The sequence below is a fragment of the Pleurodeles waltl genome, chromosome 5 (genome assembly GCF_031143425.1).
Source record: "Pleurodeles waltl isolate 20211129_DDA chromosome 5, aPleWal1.hap1.20221129, whole genome shotgun sequence".
In the NCBI taxonomy this organism is placed as follows: domain Eukaryota; kingdom Metazoa; phylum Chordata; class Amphibia; order Caudata; family Salamandridae; genus Pleurodeles; species Pleurodeles waltl.
In genome coordinates this window covers 1,790,494,396-1,790,521,691 of record NC_090444.1, presented here as the reverse complement: position 1 = coordinate 1,790,521,691, position 27,296 = coordinate 1,790,494,396, and the positions used below count along the sequence as shown (strand labels likewise).

Here is a 27,296-nt window from a genome sequence, read left to right as displayed (position 1 = left end):
TCTCTCAGGCTGCACTGTAGGATTGCTGCCACGATCCCTACTGGGCTGACTCCTCTGATCTATCTCTTTTAAACTGAGCTCATGAGCCATTGCTAACTTCCTTTCCTCAATGGCCAGCCTTCTCTGTTCCATCTCTAGACTGAGCTTTTTCAGCTCCAAATGGTAGTCCCTTTCTGCCTGTCTGTCCTGTAACTCCTCAGGTGTCAGACCCTTGGAGGATACACTGCTACTTGCCCTAGAGACTCTTTCCCTGGGAATAACAGGTCCCCCCACTATACCATTATGTACTGATTGCTCTCCCTCCTCCTCCTCATCCTCCTCCTCATCCTCAGTGTGCCCTCCAGTGCTTCTGGTTGTCACCCAGGCCCTCAGCGCCTTTTCAGCTAATCCTTCTTGGAAGAGCTCTTAATGGGACAACCAAACTTTTTACAAAACTGCTTTAGCTGAGCCTTGTTATAACTATCCAATTGCTTCAGGTCAAAAACAACTTCAACTGATGCATCTCCAAGTAGAGACATGATAAGAGGTTAGAAAGAGTGCAAAGTTCCAAATGCAGAAAAGCAAGTTCTCAAATGAAGTTCCAGAAAAGTCAATCACCGGATCAGCGAAAAAAAAGAAACTGAATGCAGAGCAAAAACAGTCCAAATAGAAAAAAAACTAAAATCACAAGACTAGTAGTATGTGGTCACGTAGTGGTCTGAACTCAAACAGTAGTGTACACTCAATTACTGTATGTCAAGCACAAATACAAGTCCAAATCCCAACCTCTGATCACCAATGTTAGAAATGGGGTCTTTGGTTGACAGTCAGGTTACCCCTGTTCAAGCAAGGACCCTCACTCTAGTCAGGGTAAAAGAGAATCACCCTCAGCTAACCCCTGCTTACCCCCTTGGTAGCTTGGCAGAGCAGTAGGCTTAACCTCAGAGTGCTAAGTGTAAAGTATTTGTACCAACACACACAGTAACTCAATGAAAACACTATAAAATGACACAACACCAATTTAGAAAAATAGGAAATATTTATCTAAACAAAACAAGACCAAAACGAAAAAAATCCAACATACACAAGTCAAGTTATGAATTTTTAGAGATTAAACTCAAAAATAGCGCTTAGAAACAAAAATGCTTCCATGAGATGTTAACACGGCGTCGTGACGGAGTCGTTCCCAACAAGCCAACACCAGTGGCGCTGACCCCCAAGTACAGTACCTTTGGTGAAGAGTGAAAACAAGCTGATCCACGAAGTCGGGGATCGCGGCGTCTGTGCGAAATGTTGAATCCGTGCACTTCGAACGGCGTCGGTCATGACGTGGTGCGGCGACTTCCATGGAGTCGCGGACTTCAGCGGGGCTGCAGTGGCGTCGGGCCTGCGAAGAGCGTCGCGTTCCAGCGAAGGTCACGGCGTCGGGTGCAGGCGGCGTCACCGGATTCAGCAGCGGCATCGGTCCGGAGTCGTCCGAAGTCGATTTCCTTGGATTTCCACCAGCTTTCCTTTCAAGGGCCCAGGGACTGGATAGGGCACCACTTGTCAGAGCAGGAGTCTCTCCAGAGACTCCAGGTGCTGGCAGAGAGAAGTCTTTGCTGTCCCTGAGACTTCAAACAACAGGAGGCAAGCTCTAAATCAAGCCCTTGGAGATTTCTTCACAAGATGGAAGGCACACAAAGTCCAGTCTTTGCCCTCTTACTCTGGCAGAAGCAGCACTGCAGGAAAGCTCCACAAAGCACAGTCACAGGCAGGGCAGCACTTCTTCCTCAGCTACCAGCTCTTCTCCAGGCAGAGGTTCCTCTTGGTTCCAGAAGTGTTTTCTAAAGTCTGTAGATTTGGGTGCCCTTCTTATACCCATTTTAGTCTTTGAAGTCACCTTTCTTCAAAGGGGACTCACACCTACTTGTGAAATCCTGCCTTGCCCAGGCAAGGCCTCAGTCACACACCAGGGGGTTGGAGTCTGCATTGTCAGAGGCAGGCACAGTCCTTTCAGATGAGAGTGACCACTCCACCCCTCCCTCCTAGCAGAGATGGCTAATCAGGAAATGCAGGTTACACCCCAGCTCCCTTTGTGTCACTGTCTAGTGCGAGGTGAAAAACAACCCAACTGTCAAACTGACCCAGACAGGGAATCCACAAACAAGGCAGAGTCACAGAGTGGTTTAAGCAAGAAAGTGCTCACTTTCTAAAAGTGGAATTTTCAAACGATTTTCAAACGCACAATCTTAAAATCAACTTTACTAAAAGATGTATTTTAAAATTGTGAGTTCAGGGACCCCAAACTCCACATGTCCATCTACTCTCTAGGGGAATCTACACTTTAATCCTATTTAAAGGTAGCCCCCATATTATCCTATGAGAGAGACAGGCCTTGCAACAGTGAAAAACGAAGTTGGCAGTATTTCACTGCCGGGACATATAAACCACATTACTATACGTCCTACCTTATCCATACACTGCACCCTGCCCTTGGGGCTACCAAGGGCCTACCTTAGGGGTGCCTTACATGTAAGAAAAGGGAAGGTTTAGGCCTGGCAAGTGGGTACACTTGCCAAGTCGAATTTACAGTGTAAAAATACACACACAGACACTGCAGTGGCAGGTCTGAGACATGATTACTGGGTTACTTGTGTGGGTGGCACAACCAGTGCTGCAGGCCCACTAGTAACATTTGATTTACAGACCCTGGGCACCTCTCGTGCACTTTACTAGGGACTTAACAGTAAAACAATTATGCCAATCATGGAGAACCAATTACGTACACATTTTAAACAGGAGCACTTGCACTTTAGCACTGGTTAGCAGTGGTAAAGTGCCCAGAGTAACAAAAACAGTAAAATCAGAGTCCAGCACACATCAACAACCTGGGGAACAGAGGTAAAAAGTTAAGGGAGACCACGCCCAGGATGAAAAGTCTAACAATATATATATATATATATATATATATTTACCAAACAAAACCGGCTTTCCTTCAAAGCCATAAAGGGGCACTCTCCAGGTTACAGCTAAGTTCATTTCCCCAGCATGACGCGTTTCAGCTAAATGCCTTTCTCAAATGCCAGCAAAATAAAAAGACACTGGTATTTGGCTGTTTAAATAGTTTCCCTTCATTGTTAGTTTCAATATTAGTCATCAGTGAGAAAGGACTTCAATTCATCCATAAATCACTCTGCTCAGAGCGCTGCCATTTTAACATGTGTTGTTTATAGTTTAAAAGTCCCAGTTGCAGTAGTGATTCTGGGCATATTCATACTGTCATTGTAATCGGCGCGCTTTCAGCATGAAAACTCAATGTTGTTGTGGAAATATGCGAATGTCTTTTCATGAAACAAATTAGTTAAGCCTGTTCATCTCCGTCTCATGCCCATATTATTTCCATACCTGAAGGCAGCAGTCTCGTGACTAATGCCAATCCATGTAGTCATGTCCTGTCAAATCAGCAAGTATTTCAATATTTCAGGGCTACAGCAGTTCTGGCATTTTGTCATTATGAGTTTCTCCAAATGCCACTGAAAATGCTGAACACTTAATGATGGGTGCCTCCTCCGTGCAAGTGGCATACACGTAAAACATACCAAACAAAACCGGCTTTCCTTCAAAGCCATAAAGGGGCACTCTCCAGGTTACAGCTAAGTTCATTTCCCCAGCATGATGCGTTTCAGCTAAATGCCTTTCTCAAATGCCAGCAAAATAAAAAGACACTCGTATTTGGCTGTTTAAATAGTTTCCCTTCATTGTTAGTTTCGATATTAGTCATCAATTACGTACACATTTTAAACAGGAGCACTTGCACTTTAGCACTGTTTAGCAGTGGTAAAGTGCCCAGAGTAACAAAAACAGTCAAATCAGAGTTCAGCACACATCAACAACCTGGGGAACAGAGGCAAAAAGTTAAGGGAGACCACGCCAAGGATTAAAAGTCTAACAATATATATATATATATATATGAGTCCATGAGCAGAGTAACTCTTAACTGAATAGAACCTAGCAGAACAATTTTCTGATCTTCTGGCTGCGCCATAGCCTCTGAGACTGACCTGCAGCTGATGTACACCATGCTGTATTAGCATGCACAAAGATGCAAATGTTTAAAGAATTGTGAATTACGCCTTCTCTGCACTGGCAATTCACTCCTCCTGTTAGTCATGTTAACATGAGGTTGGTAAATTTGACCTTCGAACCTGAAACTACAGCCCGTACCACAGCATCAGGAGTCTAGTATTTACGTATATACCCTCATTGATGAAAACAAAACAAAAACATTCCACTTTTTAATTGCATATATTTCGAACTAAATCAATAACCATTATGTGCAGTCTTGTATGTTTTGTTGTGGCCCACTGCTCTTAGAGCCAAGGGCATTGCAGCACATCGGGCCTGGCTCGGGGGCGGGCTGTGAGCGCCACGCACGCGCTCGCTGTGAGTGCCGCACACACGCTCGCTGTGAGTGCCGCGCACGCGCTCGCTGTGGTGAGCCTCCAGTGTCATTAATCCTCATAAAAAGGGGCGCGGAATCAAAGGGCTAGAAAATCAGATTCAGCACCGTCTCAGTGAAATGCCTCGTGCCAGGGTGAATATGGAGATTTATGGCAGTAATTTCTCTCTGTTTACACAGAGAGTTCTTCTTCCCGTTAGAAGGGGGCGGCCATATTTTCTGCCACACTAGAATGCAAACGCACTTATCATTCTGTCTAGCCCAGGATGTGGAAGAGTAATTGTTAAATGTCGTTTCTAATTGTTCTAAATGCTAATTCTAATTGTTATCATAGTTGGAGGTCAATTGCATCAACAGTGGAAATGTGCACAATATTCTTTTCAATGATGGGAGAAGCAGGTGCTTGGATTTCTTTGCTTAAGAAACGACAGGCACAGACAGCCAAGTAAAGTGCAAATGGAGAATATTTTTTTTTTTTTATTTTACAAATGTGGTGACAGACACTCACAATGGCTGATGTAGCAATCCAGTCTCAGATTTTTAGGAATATCACATGTGTAATGTGGGGCCCTAGGCCCTCATGCTTGTAAGGAAGGTGACGCAGACACGGTGGTGGGGTGGTAATAAACTGGCCTCAGGCACGTGCGCCCGGCTCCTTTTATTGGCAGGGTCACCTGACTGGTGACGCCTGTGTTGGGTGGGTGTGGGTTACATCTGTAAGACCAGCCCTCAGCAGAGTGGCTGGCAGAAACACTAGAACGAGTCCAGCTGGACTCTACATCCCTCCCAAACTTTATTGAGGAACCAAACAAAAGTCCAACCTGTAAAAGAAACAATACCAAAACACCACAATCAGTCTCTCGGCCTCGAAAAGGCAGACTGCAGAATTGCAGTGGACATGGTGCAGCTGGGAGCACCCGGACACCTCCGCACGAGTCCATAATTTAACCAGGTACAGCTGGGCACGAACACTGTGTGGATGAAGTCCAGATACTTCAGTTGCTTGTCCACGACCTCACAGTTCGCTGGATATTGTTGATCGGGTCCTGCCTGGGCTCATGTGGTCAAAGTCTATTTACAGTTTCTGATGCGGGTGCATCTGGAGCAGTGGGGAGTCCACTGTACACAGTTCTGGACGGCATTCTGACTCTGGAGATTGTTTACCTCCTAAGACTGCAGATGACGTGACGGCCTGGGGCGCCTGGGAGTCCAGCGGCAGAGAAGCAGCAGTCTTCCCTCTCGTGCCAGATCTCCATCAAGCAGGAGTCTCCTCGAGGCCCTTTTGCGGGCTTCCACAGGACTGTGTGGACTGTGCTTGCCTATCTCAGGCCCAGCAAAGACGTCTCAGAGGAACAGCCTACAGGACCACATCCTAGTCTCGCATGGAGCCACAAGGGTTGTTGATGCAGGGTCCGATTGCTCGAGCCATCCGGATTCAGGTGCTCTGGCCACGGTGCAAAGTCTTCAGGTGACCAGTCTCTCGATATGAGACCTCCGTGCTTCCGGATGCCTGACGTGGAGCTGTCTCAGATGCATTCTCTCAGCGATATTCCGCTCTCACAGGAATTTGTTGGAGGCCCTTGTCCCTGGATTGCGGCGGGACTGCGTGGGCTGTGCGGGCCAACGTCGGCCACGCCAAAGGAGTCTCTCTGAACTCTTAACAGGGCCACGTCCTAGTCTTGTGCAACCCCAAGGGTGGATGGTCCAAATGATCTGGTCTGCTCTCACCGGCAGGCGTCTGGTTCACAGAGCTCATGGCAAGTGTTCAGATGATAAGTTTCTACGTTGCCAGACATGCCTTGTCAGCATCGGTTCTTGTTGCTGACTGTCTCCACTCAGGTGGTGCTGTGCTCCTCCTTCGATGATTGGGCGATGCACCACATCATGATGATGATGTTTTTTTTTCATCCTTTTGCAGATCAAACAGGTGGCGGCGGCTTCGTCAGCGGAAGGACCACTTGATGGACATAGCGGCCACAGCGGGTCTTGTGTGGCCTGTGCAGTCGGCGTCAGGGATACCATCACAGCCAAGCAGCCGGTGACAGGTGACAGGACGGTCGTACTGGGAAGTGTGGGGGACCACCCGCATCGCTGTCTTCAGTGACGTCTGCTCACCCCGGTGACTGTCTTGTACTGATTGGTACCTCCTCATCTGCTCGCACGAGTCCTCAGTTGTGTCACTCTACTTCCTTCCACTTTCACACCTGCGATGGAGTTGATCTGTGGTGTGACCGGTCTGTCACACTCCTCTCATCATTTCTTGTTGGCATCGTGCCACTCTCTCTTCTCCTTGGTGTGGCGTCGTGCCACAGGTCACATGTTGCGGCACATGGACCTTGCGCTGCACCTCTGCTGGTACATCTTCCTCTTTGTCCTCGACGTGGCGTTGTGCCACAGGTCTCATGTTGCTTCACACGGACCTATCACTGCACCTTCGCTGGTGCATCTTCCTCTTCGTCCTCGATGTGGCGTTGTGCCACAGGTCGCATGCTGCCTCACATGGACCTATCACTGCACCTCCTCTGGTGCATCTTGCTCGGTCGCAGCCTCTCACAGGCTGAGTCCTGCGGGTAGGACATGATCTGCTCTTCATGCAGACCTCTCCCGGTCTGGTCCGTTACCGGATCCTCACGGTGGACCTCTCTCTGGCAGGAGGGTCCCCGCTCTCTTCCTCCTTCTCTTCACTCGAGGGTGCCACTCTTGCTCCTCGAGGCTACGCTGTTACGGCGCTTACTCCTGCCATCTGCTCTGGCAGGGTCGGTCAGTTCAGATGACCTGCTCACTGATGGGCCAACAGTGGCCATCTTCCGTCGCTGTGCGGCCAGCTGACATGGCCTCTTGTCCCGTGCGTTACGTCACGCTCTCGGGTACTCTCTCCATCTTCACGGACTTTACCCATGTCGTCACATTCTCGGGCGCAGCTCTCTGTGCTCGCTGCGCACGTGTCAGTCTCTTTTTTTTCTGGGCGTCCTGTTACAACGCCTGGCATGTCCCTTTCTTGTCCTGCGGTGATGTCCATCACTGCTGGGGCATGTGGCGTTCTTTCGGCGGTGGCGGCGGACGGCCGCCAGGGGCTGCGCAGACCATGCGCGCTCTCTTCGTACCTCACGTGGCACTTGAGTCCGTTTCTCACTGTTGCAGCTTGGCTGGGACAGCTGCAATCTTTTCCTTCCCTTTTGCAGCGTCGCCCGTGTCGCTTCCTTCTTCCTCGCCGTTTCCGTCTTCTGCGCCGTTTCTGTCCACGGGCGTACTCTTGGTTTGGAGCAGTCACTTTCTGAAGGTGCTGCTGTAAACTTGCCTTCATCCAAGCTTGTTTTTCCTTTAAAACAGAAATAGGGTGCAATACCAACTCTGGCCACTGGATGCCAGTAGTGCACTTTTTTTTTCTAGCTTCAAGACGGTCTTTCCTGTTACGGGCCTCGTTTGTTTGAACAGATGCTGGTGAGGAGGACATGCTGCTGGGAGGACTCCGTCATGCTGGTGGGGGCTGCAGGTAAGTGCAATTTTATATATTTTCTTTCTCATCTCTCCCTTTTCTCTTCCTCTTTTTTTTTCTTCTGTCCACTTTTTTTCTCTTCTAAAACTGCACAGCCTCGTTTGAAGAGGCGTGCAGATGGCACGAATTTTAGTGAGGGGGTTGGGGGCTCCGGGTACTGTTTTTTTTCTCTTTCTAGGTGCGTGTGAGCACCTCACTTCTTTATTCAGTTCTGGGAGGTGGGGGCGCGGCCCTGGGCACCTGGTGCGTGTCTGCACCATGTTATTTCCAATTACTTTAGGTGCGTGTCTGCACCTTGTGCTTTTCTCTTGTTTTCCTTGTTCTCTTTTTTTCATAAAAGGGGGGGGGGGGCGGCCCTTGGCGTGTCTGCGCCGATGTACTTTCATTTTCGTTTTGGCCGCGGCAGCCTTCCTTTGTGCTGCGGGCCATGTTGGCAGCATTTTTGAGGTGGGGGCGGCCCTGGGCATTTCTACTTCAGTGCGCAACAGCACTATTATTTAAAAGAAAAGGGGAAAAACGGCTCCGGGCATTTTCTTTCTTCTTGATGCACGATCGCACCATTTCCTTAAAGCGCGGCCGCAGCAGCCTGGCACACGCTGTGGACCGCATTCCTTTCTTGGGGGTAGTGGGGACAGGCCCCGGCATTGCTTAGTGCCCCTCAGTTCTTCACACTTTATGCGCGGCCCGGCGCCTTCCCTGATGCTGCGGGCTGCGCTTCCGTTGACAAGGGGGTGGGGGCGGCTCCGGGAATTTTGCACACAACTCTTCTTTGGTGCTCAACAGCACCACTCACGGCCGCGGCAGCCTTCACTGACGCTGCAGGCCGTTCTTGGGTTTGCATCCACGGGGGAAGGGCGGCCCTAGACACTTAACGCCTCGCACCTCGTTCGGTGCGAGGCAGAACTTTCTTCATTTAGGGCGACCGCAGCTTTATTGGCAGTGCTGCGGCGCGCTGTTGGCTCGATGTGGAGGGTACCCCCGGGCTCACCTCATGCTCGGTGTGAGTGCTGGACGGTGCTCCAGTTTCCCTTGTCTTTTCAGGGCTCACGGCGGGCGCCTGTCTTTCCACCGGGTTACTGTCCTGTTACCTCCACGACCAACCTGGAAGTAGCTGGCTGCGGTCACGTGGGGTTGCTATACCCACTCGTCGCCAATGTAATGTGGGGCCCTAGGCCCTCATGCTTGTAAGGAAGGTGACGCAGACACGGTGGTGGGGTGGTAATAAACTGGCCTCAGGCACGTGCGCCCGGCCCCTTTTATTGGCAGGGTCACCTGACTGGTGACGCCTGTGTTGGGTGGGTGTGGGTTACATCTGTAAGACCAGCCCTCAGCAGAGTGGCTGGCAGAAACACTAGAACGAGTCCAGCTGGACTCTACAACATGTACTGGCAGACTCATGGGTGAGGAAGCAGCTTCTTTCACAGATGACGTTCTTTGTTGTAAAATACCACGCCAACAGCGTCAGCGGGCTCTCCTAGGTTAAACAGAGATGCAGAAGGCCTTGTTTGACAGTGTGTGACTGTGTTGAATTAGCGATATGGCGCGCACTAGCCACTGTTATCTCTACTCAGCAGATCGTAGGCTGATGTGCCAGCAATCATGCCAGCTGGTTCTGGGACATCTGGGGCAAACATGCATTGGCAAAGCCAACAGGTCTTGTATTTGGGAAAATGTTTTTTAGCATTGCTGTCCAGCCTTCCTGAGGCTATGCATTTTGGCTAAAAAGGAAAATCTTCATTTTGTGTGCTTTCGCACCGTGCATATGTGTGCCTACAAAATGATCTAAGTTGGATCAGTAAATTAAAAGGGAAAAAGTGTTTCAAAAGGCTTTGTATTTTATTTGAAGCGAAGCAACATGGAGGGTGGGGCAGGGTTAAGAAGAAAGGTGGGCCGGAGAATGGAAGCAACATGGATGGCTAGGGGTGGATAGAAGCAACACGGAGGGCGCGAGTGGTGGCAAGCAACACTGAGGGTGGTGGGAGCAACATGGACAGTGTTGGAAGAAACACAGAGGGCCCAGGGAGAAGTACACAGCATAGAGAGAAAGCAATGTGAAGATCGGGATGGGGGATTCAGGGGAAGAAACACACAGACAAGAGAGATCAACTTGGAGCTGGGGAGAAGCAGGTGGGCCAGAAAGCAACCCGTGGATGGAAAAAAAGCATCCCTTTCTAACCTTAGTTAAGAGCGGGCGCGTGGATTGGTCTTTTGTATTGCTCCCAGACAGTGAGACAAAAGGGAAATAGGTGTTGGCAGAACAGGCCAGCTCTGACTTGATGAAAGGGAGGAGCTATCACCAACAACACTTGCACATCATAAAGGCTCTGCTGAGCACACACACACAGGATTTTGACAGTAGTCTTTTGTGACTCCAGACCAGCTGGGACCATGGCAGGGAGGCAGGAAATTTCAAGCACCTGTGGGGGTGCAAACCTCCCGAACCACCTCCTACTCCAAAGTTGCCACCAGGTATAAATACTTGACCCTCAGACCCAACTCTTCAGTACACCTCTGTAGCTGTGGAATACTCAGAAGGGCTGCTGTACTCCTCCGCAAGAAGGACTGCTACTCTGTTGCCTTGCTGCCTGGGTAAATGGACTAGACCTGCATCTTGATCTCCAGAGTGACGCCAAGAGCTAGATTTGCTCTCATGAAAATAAATGTGTAAATAAATATTTTATGAATCTAAAAGTATGTGCAAATAACTATCAGAATACAGATTGATTTTGTATAACAGAATAAAATGATCTGACATGAGTCCCAATGAGAAGTTGGGTCTGTGTAATAAAAAATAAATTTCCAACATTCCGAGTATAGCTATCTGCAGTGAGCAATTGTAACCTAAGGTCTAGTAATTAGCATAGGCACATAAACAAGGTCCTGCTTTCGGTAACAAAACACAAGGGGAAAGATTATGGGGCTTAATTTGTCTTAATATTTATGGATACTTTTATACATCTAAATGTTGTGGTTGCAGGGCTAGCAGAGAGGAAATTCAGGGGGTCATTCCGACCCTGGCGGTAAAATCCGCCAGGGCCGGGGACCGCGGATGCACCGCCAACAGGCTGGCGGTGCATCCCTGGGCATTCTGACCGCGTCGGTACAGCCGCGGTCAGAAACGGGAAACCGGCGGTGTACCGCCGGTTCCCCGCTGCCCTGGGGAATCCTCCACGCTGCGCCACCATGGGGATTCCGACCCCCTTACCGCCATCCTGTTCCTGGCGGTTTGGGCTGCCAGGAACAGGATGGCGGTAAGGGGTGTCGTGGGGCCCCCGTAACAGGGCCCCACCAAGATTTTCAGTGTCTGCCATGGAGACACTGAAAATCGCGACGGGTGCAACTGCACCCGTCGCACCCTTTCCACTCTGCCGGCTCCATTCGGAGCCGGCATCCTCGTGGAAGGGGGTTTCCCGCTGGGCTGGCGGGCGGCCTTCTGGCGGTCACCCGCCAGCCCAGCGGGAAAATCAGAATTACCGCTGCGGTCTTTTGACCGCGCAGTGGTATTCTGACGGCGGTACTTTAGCGGGCGGCCTCCGCCGCCCGCCAAAGTCAGAATGACCCCCTCAGTGTCTTGCAAGTTTAACTGAGAAATCATTTATTCAGAGAGTGATGTTTTCAGATAAAGGACTTGAGTTTCCTCTCCTGCAGTGGGTTTAATGTGCCAACCTTTAAATTGATAAGAAAACAAAACCATTACATTTCTCTGATCTGAAATTCTGCTCTTTCACTGAATGCTTTCAAATGTCTCATCAACATTGTTTAAATGGCATTAAACACAATTGCGTGTGCATTACATTTCATCTCACACAGAGTCCAATAGGTTTACGTTTTTTTTTAAAGTCATTTTATTGCATTGGCCTAGTGCTGCCTGATTGACTTCTGACAGTGTATTAGCTATCAGCAAGCTGCTCCCCATTTACTTGTAGTGTAATAATCAGACAAAAAGTGTCTCACTTACAATTTATAGGCAGATTTGAAATACGTCTTGAAAATAGTATTTATTTCAGCATGCAACAACAAGTTTGTTGTTTGAACCAAAAACAGTCATGGCAAAGAAAACTACAGAAAAAATCTAAAATGTCATATTATAGCACTGTTTTTCATTCAAAGAAAGTAGCTAAAAAGAAACAATCATTGGCAAACCCAATAGGTCTCAGCAATTCCCGAGCTCCAAGCTAATGGAATTGTCAATGTGAATGCCTTTTATTCTTTTAGTTGTATTTATTCCCCTAACTGATATTACTGTGACAGTGTTAGTGTGTTAGTGTTATTATCAGTGTGACAGTGCTAATGAGCAAAAGCCAAAGAAAACATGAGTGCAAAGTGAGAAATGAAGACTTGGCAAAATAAAAGAAAGTTACCTTTAGAAAATACACTTTTGCAATTTTGTTTGGCCAGCTGGGTGTGTGTTTTGCTAGTCACAAGCCTTCTGTTTGCATTGCACTAAAAGTTAAAAAGAACAAAATAGTACCTTTATCAGTGGACGGGCACTGATTAAGTTGAAACAGTCAGTGCTTGATCCGTACTTTTACAGAGACATGCATTTTTGTTAGTAGCAACATAAATATTTTAGTATTTATGCAATATTCTTTTTGAATATTTACAAAAGTAATGTACATCAAAGAGATGTCAGTTATGAATGTGAAAGGTAAGGCACATGTACACAAAGGGTTGCTCTAATATACTTAGTATATGAAGTGGGCAGGATATAAATGGATTCAGAATGATATGAGTTAAAACGCTATTGCTAAGAAGGGGGTTGTTCACTTACTCCGTGGATCCTGGCAGGCCTTGAGGCATTACAAGGATAAAGTACACCTTACAGAACCCCAGTAACACCCGTGGTGTGTGTCTGTACATGTCTGAATATGCATATCCCAAGCCTTGAAAATGAAAGTCAGGTGGCTTCAGCTGCTATGGGTCAAGCAGTTTACCAACCATTAACATGAAAATGCCTGTTGTTAGGTGACAGCAGGCTAAAAGGATGGTGCGACTTAGGCGATCAATACAATGAAAACAGATGGCTGAGTGGCATCTGTGTTGCTTTTGAAATATGTGTGCAGCCCAAACCAAAACAGGACAAGAGACCAGTGGATGGATATAGTACTTGATCCCTGCTATTGGCAGAAATATGGAGCTCCTATCACCTGGGACATATTGTTTGGGGTCAAGGACAACAAGTTTTCATATTTATTTTGTCCTTGGGACAAGTAGGCCCAATCCCCTGCAACACAAACCCTTTGGCTGCCAGTTTACAGACAAGGGAATTGTCTGCAGTTGAAGTAATATGCATCTGAAAGTTAATGCTGTTCGGACTTGTATTTATGGTTTATTAATGAAAAGCCTTCATTATTAGGGTGAGCGCTGTAGCTAAACATTTTAAGGTCACACTGCACTATTGACAGTGATTCCAGTAAAAAAAAAAAAGTGTACACACGTTTGAAAAGTTTAACAATATGAGGCTAAGTATAATGCTCCCAGAATGCTCTCGGATTAGATGCAAATGTTTGCAGAAGCTTGTAAGCAAGAATGATGATTCTTTGCTTTCAAAATAAAATGTTCAGGGAAAAAGTGCAAGTAGGAAAAAAAAAGTTTCTCTACTATGAAATTTTAGGTGCTATTTCTTTGAAGCTTCATTTTGTAAAATGTGTTGATGCATGCTAGTATTTCCAAAAAAACATTCCTAATGGAAAATCACTGTACCCCTTTTCAACAAGATTATGGGAAGCATGTAAATAAACATGCACTGGAAAAGCCAACCGATCCAAGTTTTCTTTTTTTTTTGTCTTTTGGTTTTGTCATTGTAGGTCTTGTTTTGACATGGCTTTTGTAACACTTTATTGATGTGGGAGCTGCCAGGCCTTCACCATTGTAACAAACATTGACAAAAAGAAAAAAAAAAGTTTTTGGTCTCAAAAGGCACACATTGACACCAGTGGCAAAACAGAGGCTCTGCAGCCCTCCTCCAGGGGGGCCCTCTCTGCACAGCACAGAAGTGCACCCATGGTATGTGTTTTTGAATTAGTGGCTTTCATGAATTCACAAGAACTTACAGAAGTATACCAGGAAATCCTACACCTAGAAAATATTTGTGAATGTATTTTAAGCACAAGCAAATATGCATGTGTAGCTGTGCTCATGTGAAAATCTGTTGAGCGTTTACAAGTTCACTTTCCCTCCGACCACTTTTTTCCGAATCCTGGAAGAACTTCTACATCTACCATTGTCAGAAGTAAATTTCCAACCTTCCTCATCATAGGAAAAGATTAGTGAAGAGCTGGTGAAAATATTTAAAACATTCAAGTTAGTAGGTTTGCAGACTCAAAGGCATTCCAGCCCTAGAACTATTGCTTACTGCTTCCTCCAGCCCCAGTACATAGATCTGCAGAAAAGTGGCAAAATAAGGAAATTGCTATAGTAGGGATTAAAATGCAAGTATTCAAGCCCTACAATAGTAATCCTGGCATAATCAGAGCTCTTATATTATGAGATTGCTGCCATAATGTGTTGCCGCACTACATAGCACCAAAGTGACAAGTAGATTTTTTTACAGGACAAGTAGATTTAAGAAGCAACGTGTCCCGTGGACAAGTAGATATTTTAATAAATTCCACACCCCTGTCTTGGGGAGGGCTAACCAGAGCAAGTGGCATGACAAATGCATGCCATGGACAAATGCAGAGAAAGAATAGGAGAGCAATGATGGAGCCAGCAAATGGGGAGCCTATGGGCGGACTTAATCTTACAAAGTATATACAGCAGATGTGAAGAGACAGCACAAGCGCTGTCTAGCCGAGACATAAAAAGGATATGGAGGCAGTTCTGGAGCAGATTGTATTAAATATTGTAATACTTCAGCTTTTGCCAAAGTACATAGCAGCAATATGGCTTCAAAGAATTTAATGTGCGTGTGAAGTTGCTGTGTGCCAGATTTGAAGAAAAACAAGATGTAAAGGAGACAAAGTTTTCCGCTATGGAAGATGCAGTGCCATCATTTTTCAGTTCTGTGCCAGGACATAATGCCCATCACTGTGATTCCTGTGCGTGTCAGTCAAGAGTCCTTCAAAATGTTTGTACAGCTAATCATATTATACAAAATACATCAGCCTGCCTCAAGCGCTGGGCAGGTATAAGAGAGTACTGCTCAAAATACTGGCTTGTCGTCGTGGTCACTGATGCTCAAACAGACCTATGCTACTCATTGTTAGAAGATCTGCCAGGAGCCACTCACTGGGCTTAAGAGCTGCTCTGGGTGGCACAAATGCTGATTTTGAACTGATAAAGGTCACTTATTATGCAGGCTTGGACCTCGGAGATTAGTAGTATCCATTAGGCTGCAGTGTCTGCACTGTCCCATTATAAAAACACTGTTCATGTGTGTAAAACAAATATGATAGGCTAGAATTTATAGAAAGGATTTATGTAAAGACCCGCTGTCATACTAGAAGCATAGTGGTCTTGGTAAGTGAAGCACCTCTGGCTTGTCAGACTCCACCTTTCTCTGATATGTAAAGCACCACTGCCTGCAGCAATGCAAGCACGCGCATTGCCCCAGTAGGGCACCACCATTATGACAGAATACACATTGACCCCATATGTATAACACCATCATCATTCGGGAGCCAAAACCCCTGGAAAATCAAAGACCCATTTCAATGTGAACCACTACTACCAGGATTAACCAACCTCGCTGCCAGCCTTCCTTTCCTCTCAGTCCCTCTCCACCCAAAGTCACAGAGGCCTGGACTACAGGTGGTAATGGGGCTTGGCTGCATGCACTGAGATCTCCAAGCCCCATCCGACAAGTGTAACTAGTGCATGCTGCTCACTTTGCTGTTGTTACCTGTGCTCCATCCTTTCCTTACAGTGTTTTGTTTTTGTTCTTGCTGGGAGACTAACTGGGCCACCCAATCAGATAACCCATGGGTGAGATCTTCTGTGAACGAGGACATGTACCGGTGCATTAACAGATTGCTACTGGTTCAGAGAAGCCAAAACACATGTGAACCTACGTAAGCAGCAGACTCACTGCACATGTGAAACTGCATGTGTGTCTCTGCATGTGTAGTGAGACTGCATACGGGTGATGCTGCAGGAGTGTAAGCCTGCCTGTTTCTAACACCGTGTTAATGTGTCTCTGCATGTGTAGGGCTCTTGGCCTGTGTTAGATTCATTATGTTGGTAAAACTGCTTGAGTGTGTGAAATATTGCACTTATGAGAGGCGGTACATTGGTGGGACTCTGTGGTGAAGACGTGTGAGATTATGTCACATTGAGACCCACTTCCTAGGCAAAACTCTCTTCCCGTTTGAGACTATGCGAGACTAGAGGCCTCTGTAAAACCTCTGCCTGTTTCAGGGTGTCTGAGACTCTGTGTCAATGTACTATTAAAATTCACTGCCTGAAGTACACCTTTGCCACCATGATACTCCCCAGTGTGAACTTCCGTCTCTGTCCTCCTCTTTGCCAGTATGAGATGGCCCGCTTCTGCATCAATCAGCGTGTGCTTGACTCGGCTTGTTCGAGTCTAGTTGTCAATGCGAGATTGCCTCTGTGTGCTACTCAGTATCTGCATGGGATTCCCTGTGAGACTTGGGGCCAGATGTATCAAAGCTTTTTGGATTTGCAAACGGTGCGAACGACCGTTTGCAAATGCAAAAATGCCTTTCAGAATGTATGAAAGGCATTCGCTATGCAATTTTGAGGAATCGCTAAAATAGCGATTCCTTAAAATTGCGACTCCCATTTAGAGAATCGCAAATTGCGATTCTCTAAATAATAAATAGCAAATAAGGAATCCTTATTTGCGATTTCTTAAGCACATGTATCAAGCTTTTCCCTAATGCGAATTGGGCATTAAGAAATCGCAATTACCACCAAATACAATTTGGTGGTAATCATGTGCAAATTTTGAAAAATGCATTAAAAATGCATTTTTTAAATTGACATGTAACGCACACATGCCCCTTTGGCATGTGTGTGCCTTACATGTCCTAAAATAATTTTTGGGGGTGCAGCAGAGGGGGCTTAAGGCCCCCAGCACCCTGGGGTTTGCATTTCCGAAATTGCGAATTCCAGTTAGGTATTTGCAATTTGGGAAATGCAAAAAGTTTGCAAATATGGGCCTACCGGCCCATAGGTGCGAATGGGGTCAGAATCGCTATTTGCGATTCGGTAATAGAATTTGCGATTTTTAAGAAATCGCTATTACCGAATCGCAAATATGATACATACCGTTTTCTGACTCTGAAATAGCGATTTCTTAAAAATCGCTATTTGAGAATCTCAAAATGGATTCTTGATACATCTGGCCCCTGGTGCCTTTGAGCCTGTGTAACACAGACTCTGCCTGTGTAGGACTCTTCCTATGTAAACCTGTGAAAGATAGTATGTGCGTGTTTGTGTGAGAGCCAGTGCTTAATTTGTAAATAAAAACGTGCTGGTGCCCAAAGCAATCCTCTGAAGCATGCAGCTGCTGCAATTAAATGTGCCAGCACATAATACTGAGGCAGTGTAATCCTGAAGCCATCCCGGGCCTCTTTACTCTATTTACAGCCACTCCCTGCCCCTTCAGCTCACTCATGCAGCTTTCTGCTTTCTCCCTTTGTGACGCTTTTTGTTTCTCTGTTCCTCCACCTCAAGCATTTACTGTGAGCAACAGACACATATGGGAAATATGTGTTTTTTGCTCGCAGTAAATGCGTGAGACAAAAAGAAAGGTGCCAGCGCTTAAAAATAATCTCTGGTGCCCTACGCCGGAAAGCACTGGCTCAAATTAAGCACTGGTGTGAGCATGTGTGCATGACAGTCTATCCGCAATAAGAGAAGACTATATTATGGAAAAAGTAAAATGTGTCTTCTCTGTATAGCAGGAAAGGTGCTGTTAAAAGCTAGACCTAAACATGGAGAGAAAGAATAAGCATGGCAATTCTCCACTCTATACCGATTCAAATCCATGTTTACAAATCCCTTCATATCAATATTGTGTTTCGCTCTAGTGCCTGCAGTGCTTCAACCCATAAAGGAAAAAGTGTTGGGCCCAAGGTTTTACGCAGAAGCCCACAGCTGGTGCTATGAAGGTCGGGGGGGGGGCAACCACCAAGGCTGTGTATTGTTTTCACCTCACGCCTCTTTCATTCACCATCAGACACTCCCCGCCTTTTTATCTCACTCCTTCAGGTTCTTTTTCACCCCTGCTATCTCCCTTTGTCATTGTTTTGCCCTCTTTTTTCCGCGTCTTTTTTCACTCTCTTGCTCTGGGTTAAAGTCTGATGAGTTACAAAATAAGCCCCACCCCCCTTAATGCCTGTACATCTGTCGGGATATATTTCATCAGATTGGCAACCTCCACAGTGGCATGACCTTCGCGTTGACAAACATGGTCTTCAAAATGTCCGTTCCCCGCCCAGCCATGACACCGACCTCGCAGATTTACTAGTCTAGCTCCTGGCCAAGCAATTCGGGATTTAGAGCCAGGTAGAGGTCACAGCGGGTCGATTTAACGTCTGTGTTCATGTGAAGGTGTTGTCGATATAACGGTCTGTCAACGTAATGGTTGTCGGAGTGATGGGGGGGGGGGGGGCGTCTGTTTCCAATTTGTACACTGCGGCCTCACCCCAGGACACACAAAACATACAAGTACTTAAATCATAAGGTAGGTGCCACCAGTGGGACAGCAACGTGGGCCTGTTCGTCAGGGTATCTCACACGCTAATTGTTTAGAAAATATTTGTAATTAACAACAACAGTTAAAAAGGCGTGTTATGCCAATGTGTGAGAGAGGGTGAGTCACTCTCTTGTGTTCCACTGCTCGTGAATTGATTTTGAGCTCAGTGCGAGTCGCGAGGACGCCGCGCGGGTGAGTCACGACCTTGCCCTATTGTGTATGTTTTTCTGCCTTTGCAACACGTGACGGATTTTTCATTCAAGGCGTTTTCTAGTAAAGCAAATATTCCTGTATGATTAGTGGATAAGAGGTTCTAGCAATCAGTAGCAAATCTCTTCAGATTGATCCTGCCTTGAACAACACACATACAAGCCAACACTTCAGGAGAGGAAAGTGGAGATTTCAAATAAATAATCAGGAGAATGTATTTCTCCCATTGACTTCTATTGAGGCCTGAATTGGGCCTGTTGGCGTGGATGGGACTTGTAAGTGGGCTGCTGCAGGGTCGGATATTGGAAATGCAAATAATCATTCCTCCTCCCAGGTTAGGAGCAGGGACGAAGCACTGTGGACGGCGGAGGGAATGGGGCCAACTTGTGCACTGGCCTCCAGGAGCAGCTTCCTGGCAATGCATACTCCGACTCAAACAAGCCCGCTCCCTGCGGCTGAGGCCTCCTGAGCAATTGGGTTTTTGCTGCAGGAATCGGGAGGCGAGAGAGTAGCCTTGAAATCGGTAGTCTCCCGCCTGAGTCAGGAGAGTTGGCATGTATGCGAATATGTATCTATTATTTTTGCGGTGCCGGCCATTGTTAGACGCATACCACTGTTTCCATCGCATTGTTCTAGAGTCCTCACTTCTGCCGCATGCGTAGTGCAGGGAACATGATTCCAGTCATCCTTTTCAGATGCAGCTACAGACCACCCGCCAGATAACAAAAACTGAACTGCATGAACTATTTTGCACTGACCTTTGCACCACTGTGCAACCGAGTCTAAATGTCACATTGTATTAGGCAATGCACATTTCGTGTTTACTGTTACCCACTGGTGCAGACACTGGTCAAGAATTTCAGCTCTGCCATACATTTAATTAACAGATGTTGGTTCTCGGAACAGATTGGCTCAGCAACATTGCTATCAATACCAACTATTTCTATTAGTCGGGTAACTGAACAATATTTTTTTATTTTTACTATCAGAACCACAAAAGTAATACATATACGTTACTCAATATACAATAGCAGCTAAATACATTTGCCCTTGTATCCCGAATATATAAAACGTCACTTCATGTGTTTGAAGTCATATTTCCAAGGAGTTGCATTTTGTTCTGTATAAAACACAAAGACTTTTAGACTTGTCTAGTTTCATGTCATTGCCAAATACATTTAATAATTTCAAACTTTCTCGAATTAATGATGTTTCTTATTTTCACTCAAAACATAAAAATTTGGTATTTGGCTAAATAGCATAATATTCAATCTGATGTGTGCCAGAATACCAATGACAAAAATATGTCTTACAACAATATTGTATCCAGACTATAGTCAGGCACAGTATAATCTATCTATCTATCCATACACATATATACATGTATTTATACATGTATATATATATGCATATATATATACTATATATATATTATATATATATATATATATATATATATATATATATATATATATATATATATATATATATATATATATAGGCTAGTGTATCTTTACCATAAAATCCATGCCTACAAACCAAACCTTGAAGAACTATATATAGTCAAAGTATACAGATATAAAGTTAGAAAAAGTAAATGTATACTTACCTGCATTTGCCAACCTTCACTATATTGTAGCAGTAGGCATTCTGGATACTATATTTTTATTAGAATATATTTAAAACTCTGTATTCTGGTAGTTACAATTCATTCAGTGTTAGCATTTCGCATTTACCTGTAGATAAGGACTTCATCATCGGAGCAGTTGTACTGCAGTTGATACATTTTAACCTTCGGTGCAGACTTGCTCACTGACCATTTGACCAACGCTGAGGTAGTTGCTATTTCTGACACCACAACCGCTTTCTCTGGTGCGGTTTTCACCTCCCCTCGGTTGGAACGACTCGAGCTGGTGATGTCAGAAAGCCGCGACTTGGGTGGAGCTGTTCGGCCAGTTCCATTACTAAGGTGGGGGAGCTGAATTATTGACAGCTCAATGTTCGCGGTGGACTCTCCAGCAGCGTTGTCAGCAATGCACGTAAACGTACCATAATCCTTAGAAGTTGTTATGAGGATATCCAGAGTACCATTGTCGTAGATTATTGTTCTCGAAGAATTGCCAATGATTTGATCATCCGGGGCCACCCAATGTATGACCGGAGCTGGATCACCAATGGCTTTGCACTTTAGTGAGGCGGTTTGCCCTTCGAGCACCAGAAGCTTGTGAGTGTGTTGTGTAATAAGAGGTGGTTCACACACAAACTCCCCTTCTTGAACATGCCAAAAGTATTTGCCTTTCAGGGAGGGGGGAGAAGCACATGTTTCCATATCATCTTCCCGTTCCATTCGCCGCAACCACACAAGCTCACAGTTGCAATGCAGTGGGTTGCCACCGAAGCTCAGCGACAGGGGAGGTGAAAATGGGGTGGTTTCAATGTCATATAGTTGTGATCTTGCAAATATTGGATCTGGGGGCAGCTTTTTAAGTCTGTTAGAAGTCAAATCCAATCTGGCCAGTTTGTGCAGATCCGAAAATGTGCCCTCTGTGATAAAACTAATAAGATTGTGGTCCAAGCTGAGCTGATGTAGGTTTATCATCTTCCTGACAGCTTCCCAGGGAATGCTCCCCAGATTGTTATAGGAAAGATCCAAATCTTCTAGAGTAGGGACAAAATCCTCAAAGGCCTCATCTGAGATGCTGCTCAGCTGGTTATTGTTCATGATCAAGTGTTGGAGATTTAAGAGGCCCCTAAAGATGTCATCCCCAAGGCCCATCATTCGGTTGCTGTCTAAGTGCAAAGATCGCAGGCTCTCCAGATCAATGAAAGAATATGGCTGGATATAGCTGATCGTGTTCCTTGATAGGGTCAGGTCCACCAGCCCTGTCATGTTGGCAAAATCCTGCCTGCTGATGTTTATGATGAAGTTTCCCCCAAGCCTCAGTTCCACCGTCCTTCGGTCTATGTCTACAGGAACAAAAAGGAGGCCCTTTGACGGACACAGCGTCCCAAGCGACTCCGACAGGTTTTGACAGACACAGTATTTTGGGCACGCGTTGATCACAGCTGCCATTCCAAACACCAGGATACCGCAGAGCAATTTTTCCATCGTAAATCAGGCAATGGCACCTGAAACAAAGTAAACACAACCCATGGGTTTATCTTATGCATTTACAAGCAAAGGTACACTTTTTTTAAAAATTGGATTTAACACTGACTTTTTACTGGATGATGTTACAAGGAATATTACACACAGTAACGGAAAATATTTATTATTATATTGATGAAATGATAGAGCACCTTTCCTGTCACCCATTGAGAGGTACACCACTCACAAAATGTCAAATATCACCTTCATTGATGATGGAGTACGAGGTGAAAGCTGAACTCCAGGTGTCAAACATCCCACAGAGACATCCCTTTGCATGAAACACGTTCACCTGGATTTGGTGGGCAAGAGGCACTTCACGCCCTCCAGCCTCTTTACCCGACCCTGCAGTGTGGAACCAGTTACCCTCCCAACCACATCACCTGCGCTCACTCGTTCACTCACTCACGTCAGAGGATGGTCGAAAAATCATTTGTTGTGAAAACAGAGAAATCACAGACCTAGGTCTGCCTGGACGACAAACAGCCTAAGTAATTTGTAAATAAAGCACCATATAATCAACGCCCAAAATAAAATAACCAACACTTCCGTCATCTTCCCAGAAATCTAATACAGTGGTTTACAACCCATGTGTGGTTTACAACCCATGGTGAAGAGAATGTTTACATGGAAGTGGTCCTGATTGTTTTCCTTCTAAAAGCTGCTATTAAAGGAACACAACACATCTGCGGATAAAATTGTAATAGAGTGTAGTGGCTTCATTTCTTCAGATAATTACGGTAACGTAAGTAACTTACCCTATAAACCCCTGTTGAAATCACAGGAAGTGACCTTAAACATGTTTCACAGAGTAGGTGGGCATTGTTCATTTCTATCTGTACTGAATGCACAAGGATGAAGCATGATAAACACTGGATGATAGAAACCCCCAAGAACCAACTAGTAAACTAGAAAAAACTACATACTTACCCACTGTTAAATTAGCAGGAGCAATACTGTGACAAATGTTTGGTGCAAAAATAATTCGATTTCTAGCCTTTCCGCACCATACACAAGAGCGTGTTCTAAGGATGAAGAAATGTCCAGGTGAAAACGGTTAAAAACGCAGAAATGATGATGTGGTGGAGAAATATTTTTCCTGGCACCTTTGTGGCATCTTTTCACAATTGCTCAGAGGCAATCTTGTAATGGGTCAGAATTCCCCAAACCCAGAAGTTCCAATACCTACTGGTACCCAAAGTATTGGTTCTTTGAGGTGCAGGAATGCTCATGTCGAATATTCCTGCATTACTCGTTGTATACTCCTAAAAAGTTGAGACTACTGTTTAATATTCGAAGGCAAAAGAACTGCGCACAAAGGGCCGTATTTATACTCCGTTTGCGCCGAATTTGCGTCGTTTTTTTCGACGCAAATTCGACGCTAAACTAACGCCAACTAACGCCATATTTATACTATGGCGTTAGAGGCGAATAGCGCTAAAGTTCCCGGAATGTGCGTAATTTTTTAGCGTGAACCCCTTCCTTGCGTTAATGATATGCAAGGGAGGCGTTCCCGTCTAAAAAATGACTCCCAGGCCTTTACGTGGTATTTATACTCCCGGGCAAAAGAGACGCCCGGGAGTGGGCGTGGCTAAAAACGGCGCATTTGCGCCGCTTTTTAACGCCTGGGTCAGGCATGGCGTTAAGGGACAAGTGGGCTCAAAATGAGCCCAGAGTGCCCTCCCCTGCCCCCAGGGACCCCCCCTGCCACCCTTGCCCACCCCAGGAGGACACCCAAGGCTGGAGGGACCCACCCCAGGGACATTCAGGTAAGTTCAGGTAAGTATTTTTTTATTTTTTTTTTATAATTTTTTTTGGCATAGGGGGGCCTGATTTGTGCCCCCCTACATGCCACTATGCCCAATGACTATGCCCAGGGGACAGAAGTCCCCTGGGCATGGCCATTGGGCAAGGGGGCATGACTCCTATCTTTACAATGATAGGAGTCATGTTGATGGGGGATGGGCGTCGAAAATAAATGGCGCAAGTCGGGTTACGATGATTTTTTCGACGTAACCTGACTTGCCCCATTTTAAGACACCCATGCGCCATTTTCCCCCTACGCCGGCGCTGTCTGGTGTACGTGGTTTTTCTCGCGCACACCAGGCAGCGCCGGTCTGCTTGCGCCGGCTAACGCCATTCAATAAATATGGCGCCCGCATGGCGCTTCAGAATGGCGTTAGCCGGCGCAAAACTTTTTGACGCTAAACTGCGTTAGCGCAGTTTAGCGTCAAAAAGTATAAATATGGGCCAAAGTGTGCCTCTGCAGAGGCACTTTGCAGACAATTTTACAGTTGCTGAAAAAGAGGGCAGAAAGCCAAACACGACTGTGCACAAACATGTGCACACATCATATATTCCAGATCCAGCAGTTCCTTTAGTTAACTTAGACTGGCGGTAAAACAGTGTTAACAATTCTCACTCTATCTGTTCCTGACACTGATGAAACATCAGTGAATTACGGTTTCGTATTTTAGTTTGAGATAGAGGGGCCAGGCTACCAAAACACCCCGAGACTGCAGCAGGGTTTCTATGCACCATGTGTTCCTTTGGTCACTTCTGAATTAAAAAGGATGATATACCCTTGTGCGGCCCATTCTGTAATAGCCACTCTGTGAGTGTATGTTGCATGCCCATACAATGTAAATGGGGGCTTTCCTCTTTTGTATGGGAAAATGGATCCATGCAAATGAGGGAATATAGTGCCCATCTTATCAAAGAGCAAAGAGGCTCTTAGACAGTTCATTAACTAGACAGTTGAGGCCAGTGCTTAGTTTGTAAATAAAAACGTGCAGGTGCCCAAAGCCTTCCTCTTAAACATGCGGCTGCTGCAATTAAATGTGCAAACACGGAATACAGAGGCAGCGTAATCCAGAAGCCATCTCGGGCCTCTTCAATCCATTTGCAGCCACTCCCGCCCCTTCAGCTCACTCTTGCGTCTTTCCACTTTCTCTCATTGTGAGGCTTTTTTGTTTTTCTCTTCCTCCATCTTTCCCATATGTGTCTTTCGCTCACAGTAAATTCCTGAGGCAGAAAAATAAGTGCCAACACTCAAAAATAAGTGCTGGTGCTCCGCACCAGATCCAACAAGCACAAATTATACACTGGAGGAGGTACAGATGATACCAGGACTCCCAGAGGTCCCTATGAGAAGAGTTCTGTCACAGAGTACACACAATGTAGAAATAGCTGCTCCGCCTTGCACAGCAGCATTTTCCTCACTACAGGCGCAAGCTCTTAGAGTTTGAGCCTAGAGATGTGTAGAACAGATGAAGTGGCAAAATCAGCCATTATTCTTGCCCACCTGCAAGGCAAATTTCAGTCGCCAAGAAGAATGAAAAACACATAAATTGATTCTGAAAAGGTGGCCAATCAGGTTGCAGTTGCTTTAAAAAATTGATTGGTCTTACTTTCAACCAATCAGAATAGGGCTTGCAGGAGGCACTTTCTGATTGGCTCCCAGCAGCATTTAGCCCTGAGATGGACTACTCAGTCTAATGTGCAGGACAGCAATCCTGCCGCTGTCCATGGTGCCTTGAGCTATATCATCTGCTGTTCACATGGTAGGCAGATGTGAATCCTCCAAAAGGTGGTTATGCTTAAAATAAGCTTCTGCTAGCCGCAGACTAGATAAATATATCTACTCCATACACACCTCTGCTGAAGAGAGCACATTTTGGTAAGCAAGGGTATTCAATGAGAATTCGTGATAGCACAGACGGGAACTATACACTGGTTTTGGTGGCACCTGAAAGGTAAAATAAGGGTCTCTTATTTCAAAGTCAAAACACTGTCAGAAATATGACAGCCCCTCGTGGAGGTATTGTACACAGAAGAGTTCTAGTGGTAGTATGAATATGAGTATTTTCCTTGGCTAACACCATCTTCTGATCCTACAGCGTCATTAAAAGACCCAGGAACCATTTCCGACAGAAAAAATATTCCTTATACAAAACCCAATACAAAACAATAACTCACACACCTAATGCAATGCATATGGCCTCCCTATCTTTATACTGATCACTAATAACACCTAAATCCAAAATGCAATCAAATAACAACCATTCAAACGAATAAATGATACTAAATTCATAGTTGTCTCTATCAATGTGGTAATGGTAATAAGATCTGAAATGCCATCTGTGAGATGGTTTACAGTACTTGGTGTTGTATCTGTTTCATTAAGGATGAGGTCACGAGCTTTGTATTTTTGTGTATGTTATGGTTTACACAGCTTTTGTACAAGTTATGGGTTGTGCACATTTGAGTATTACTCAGTTTGAATTCACAACCACAACTGTTCATTACCTGTCATTTAGGTGAAGTTGTCAGGTTGTATTAAATATAATTTAAGGTGTTATCACCCAAGCTAAACATAGCATCACTTTAATCCCTTTTAGAATATATATTTCTTCCTTGTCAGTAAAAGAAATGTGGCCCAATAACATGTTATTTAGATTTTACTAACAAGCATGCATTCACACTTTTATTGCTACAGTGCAAAGGAAACATTTGAGTGTATTACCATAGTACAGCAAATGTCCTGGGAAACACACGTTTTACTCCCTCACAGAAAGCATGGTAACAGTTACTTTACACAAAAAAAAACAAGTCTTTTAATTGTCACTATATTTCTTAGGTATAATTTAACCTTGTTATTCTAATTCAACACCTTTCATCCTAATTTAGAATAAATACATTTATTCAAACAAATACACGTAAAAAATGCTTATACTTGGAAATGCAAAGAGTATGATATGCTATCCATTACCATTGTTGAGTTATAAGTCATGCCCCCTCCCTTCATCCAACAATAATACATCTATGTTTACCTTCTTTTACAGTATTTAATATGTCATTAGAAATATTATATTTTTGTCATAGATCAAATATGCTGGGGGGAAATCTCTGCTCCACTGCATGGCGTCTGTATTGATCTAAGGTTGACAAATCACAGAAACTACTAGTCTAGGGCTTCCAGGTCATCGCCGTTCAATGTTCTTCCTGCTCGTTTGTAATTCACACTTCTCTGGGTCAAAGTCGTAGGGAAATCGATTTTTGTCAGGTCAGATCAATATACTGTTCTTGAAATGACAAGCCGATCCTTTCTTTGTAATTGAAGGTGTGATGTATAGAAGACCTTCACATGAAATACTGTTCCCAAAGATGCTTCATTTTATGAAAGTGGTAAAGGTCCGAGAGACACAAGAACTCTTCTTTTTGGAACTTAATGCCCTGTATTTGTGAACCTGCAGTTACATGTCTGAAGACCTTAGTGATAATTCCCTATTATGGTACCCATCAGTCAGACATTGGCCTGATAGATGTTGAGGGCAACTTTGTAGAAGCATGTGAC

The 27,296-nt window shown here is 45.3% G+C and overlaps 1 protein-coding gene across 4 annotated transcripts in view; it reads right to left on the bottom strand.

Annotated features, from left to right (window-relative positions):
• Positions 1-27,296, bottom strand: part of LRFN2 (leucine rich repeat and fibronectin type III domain containing 2) — a 1,534,746-nt gene that overhangs the window by 226,388 nt on the left and 1,281,062 nt on the right. For all 4 annotated transcript variants that reach the window (XM_069236232.1, XM_069236233.1, XM_069236234.1 and 1 more), the window contains one exon: positions 20,529-21,921. In XM_069236232.1, coding sequence (XP_069092333.1) covers positions 20,529-21,901 — 1,373 coding nt within the window. In that variant the 5' untranslated portion in view covers positions 21,902-21,921. The remainder of the gene's footprint in view (positions 1-20,528; positions 21,922-27,296) is intronic.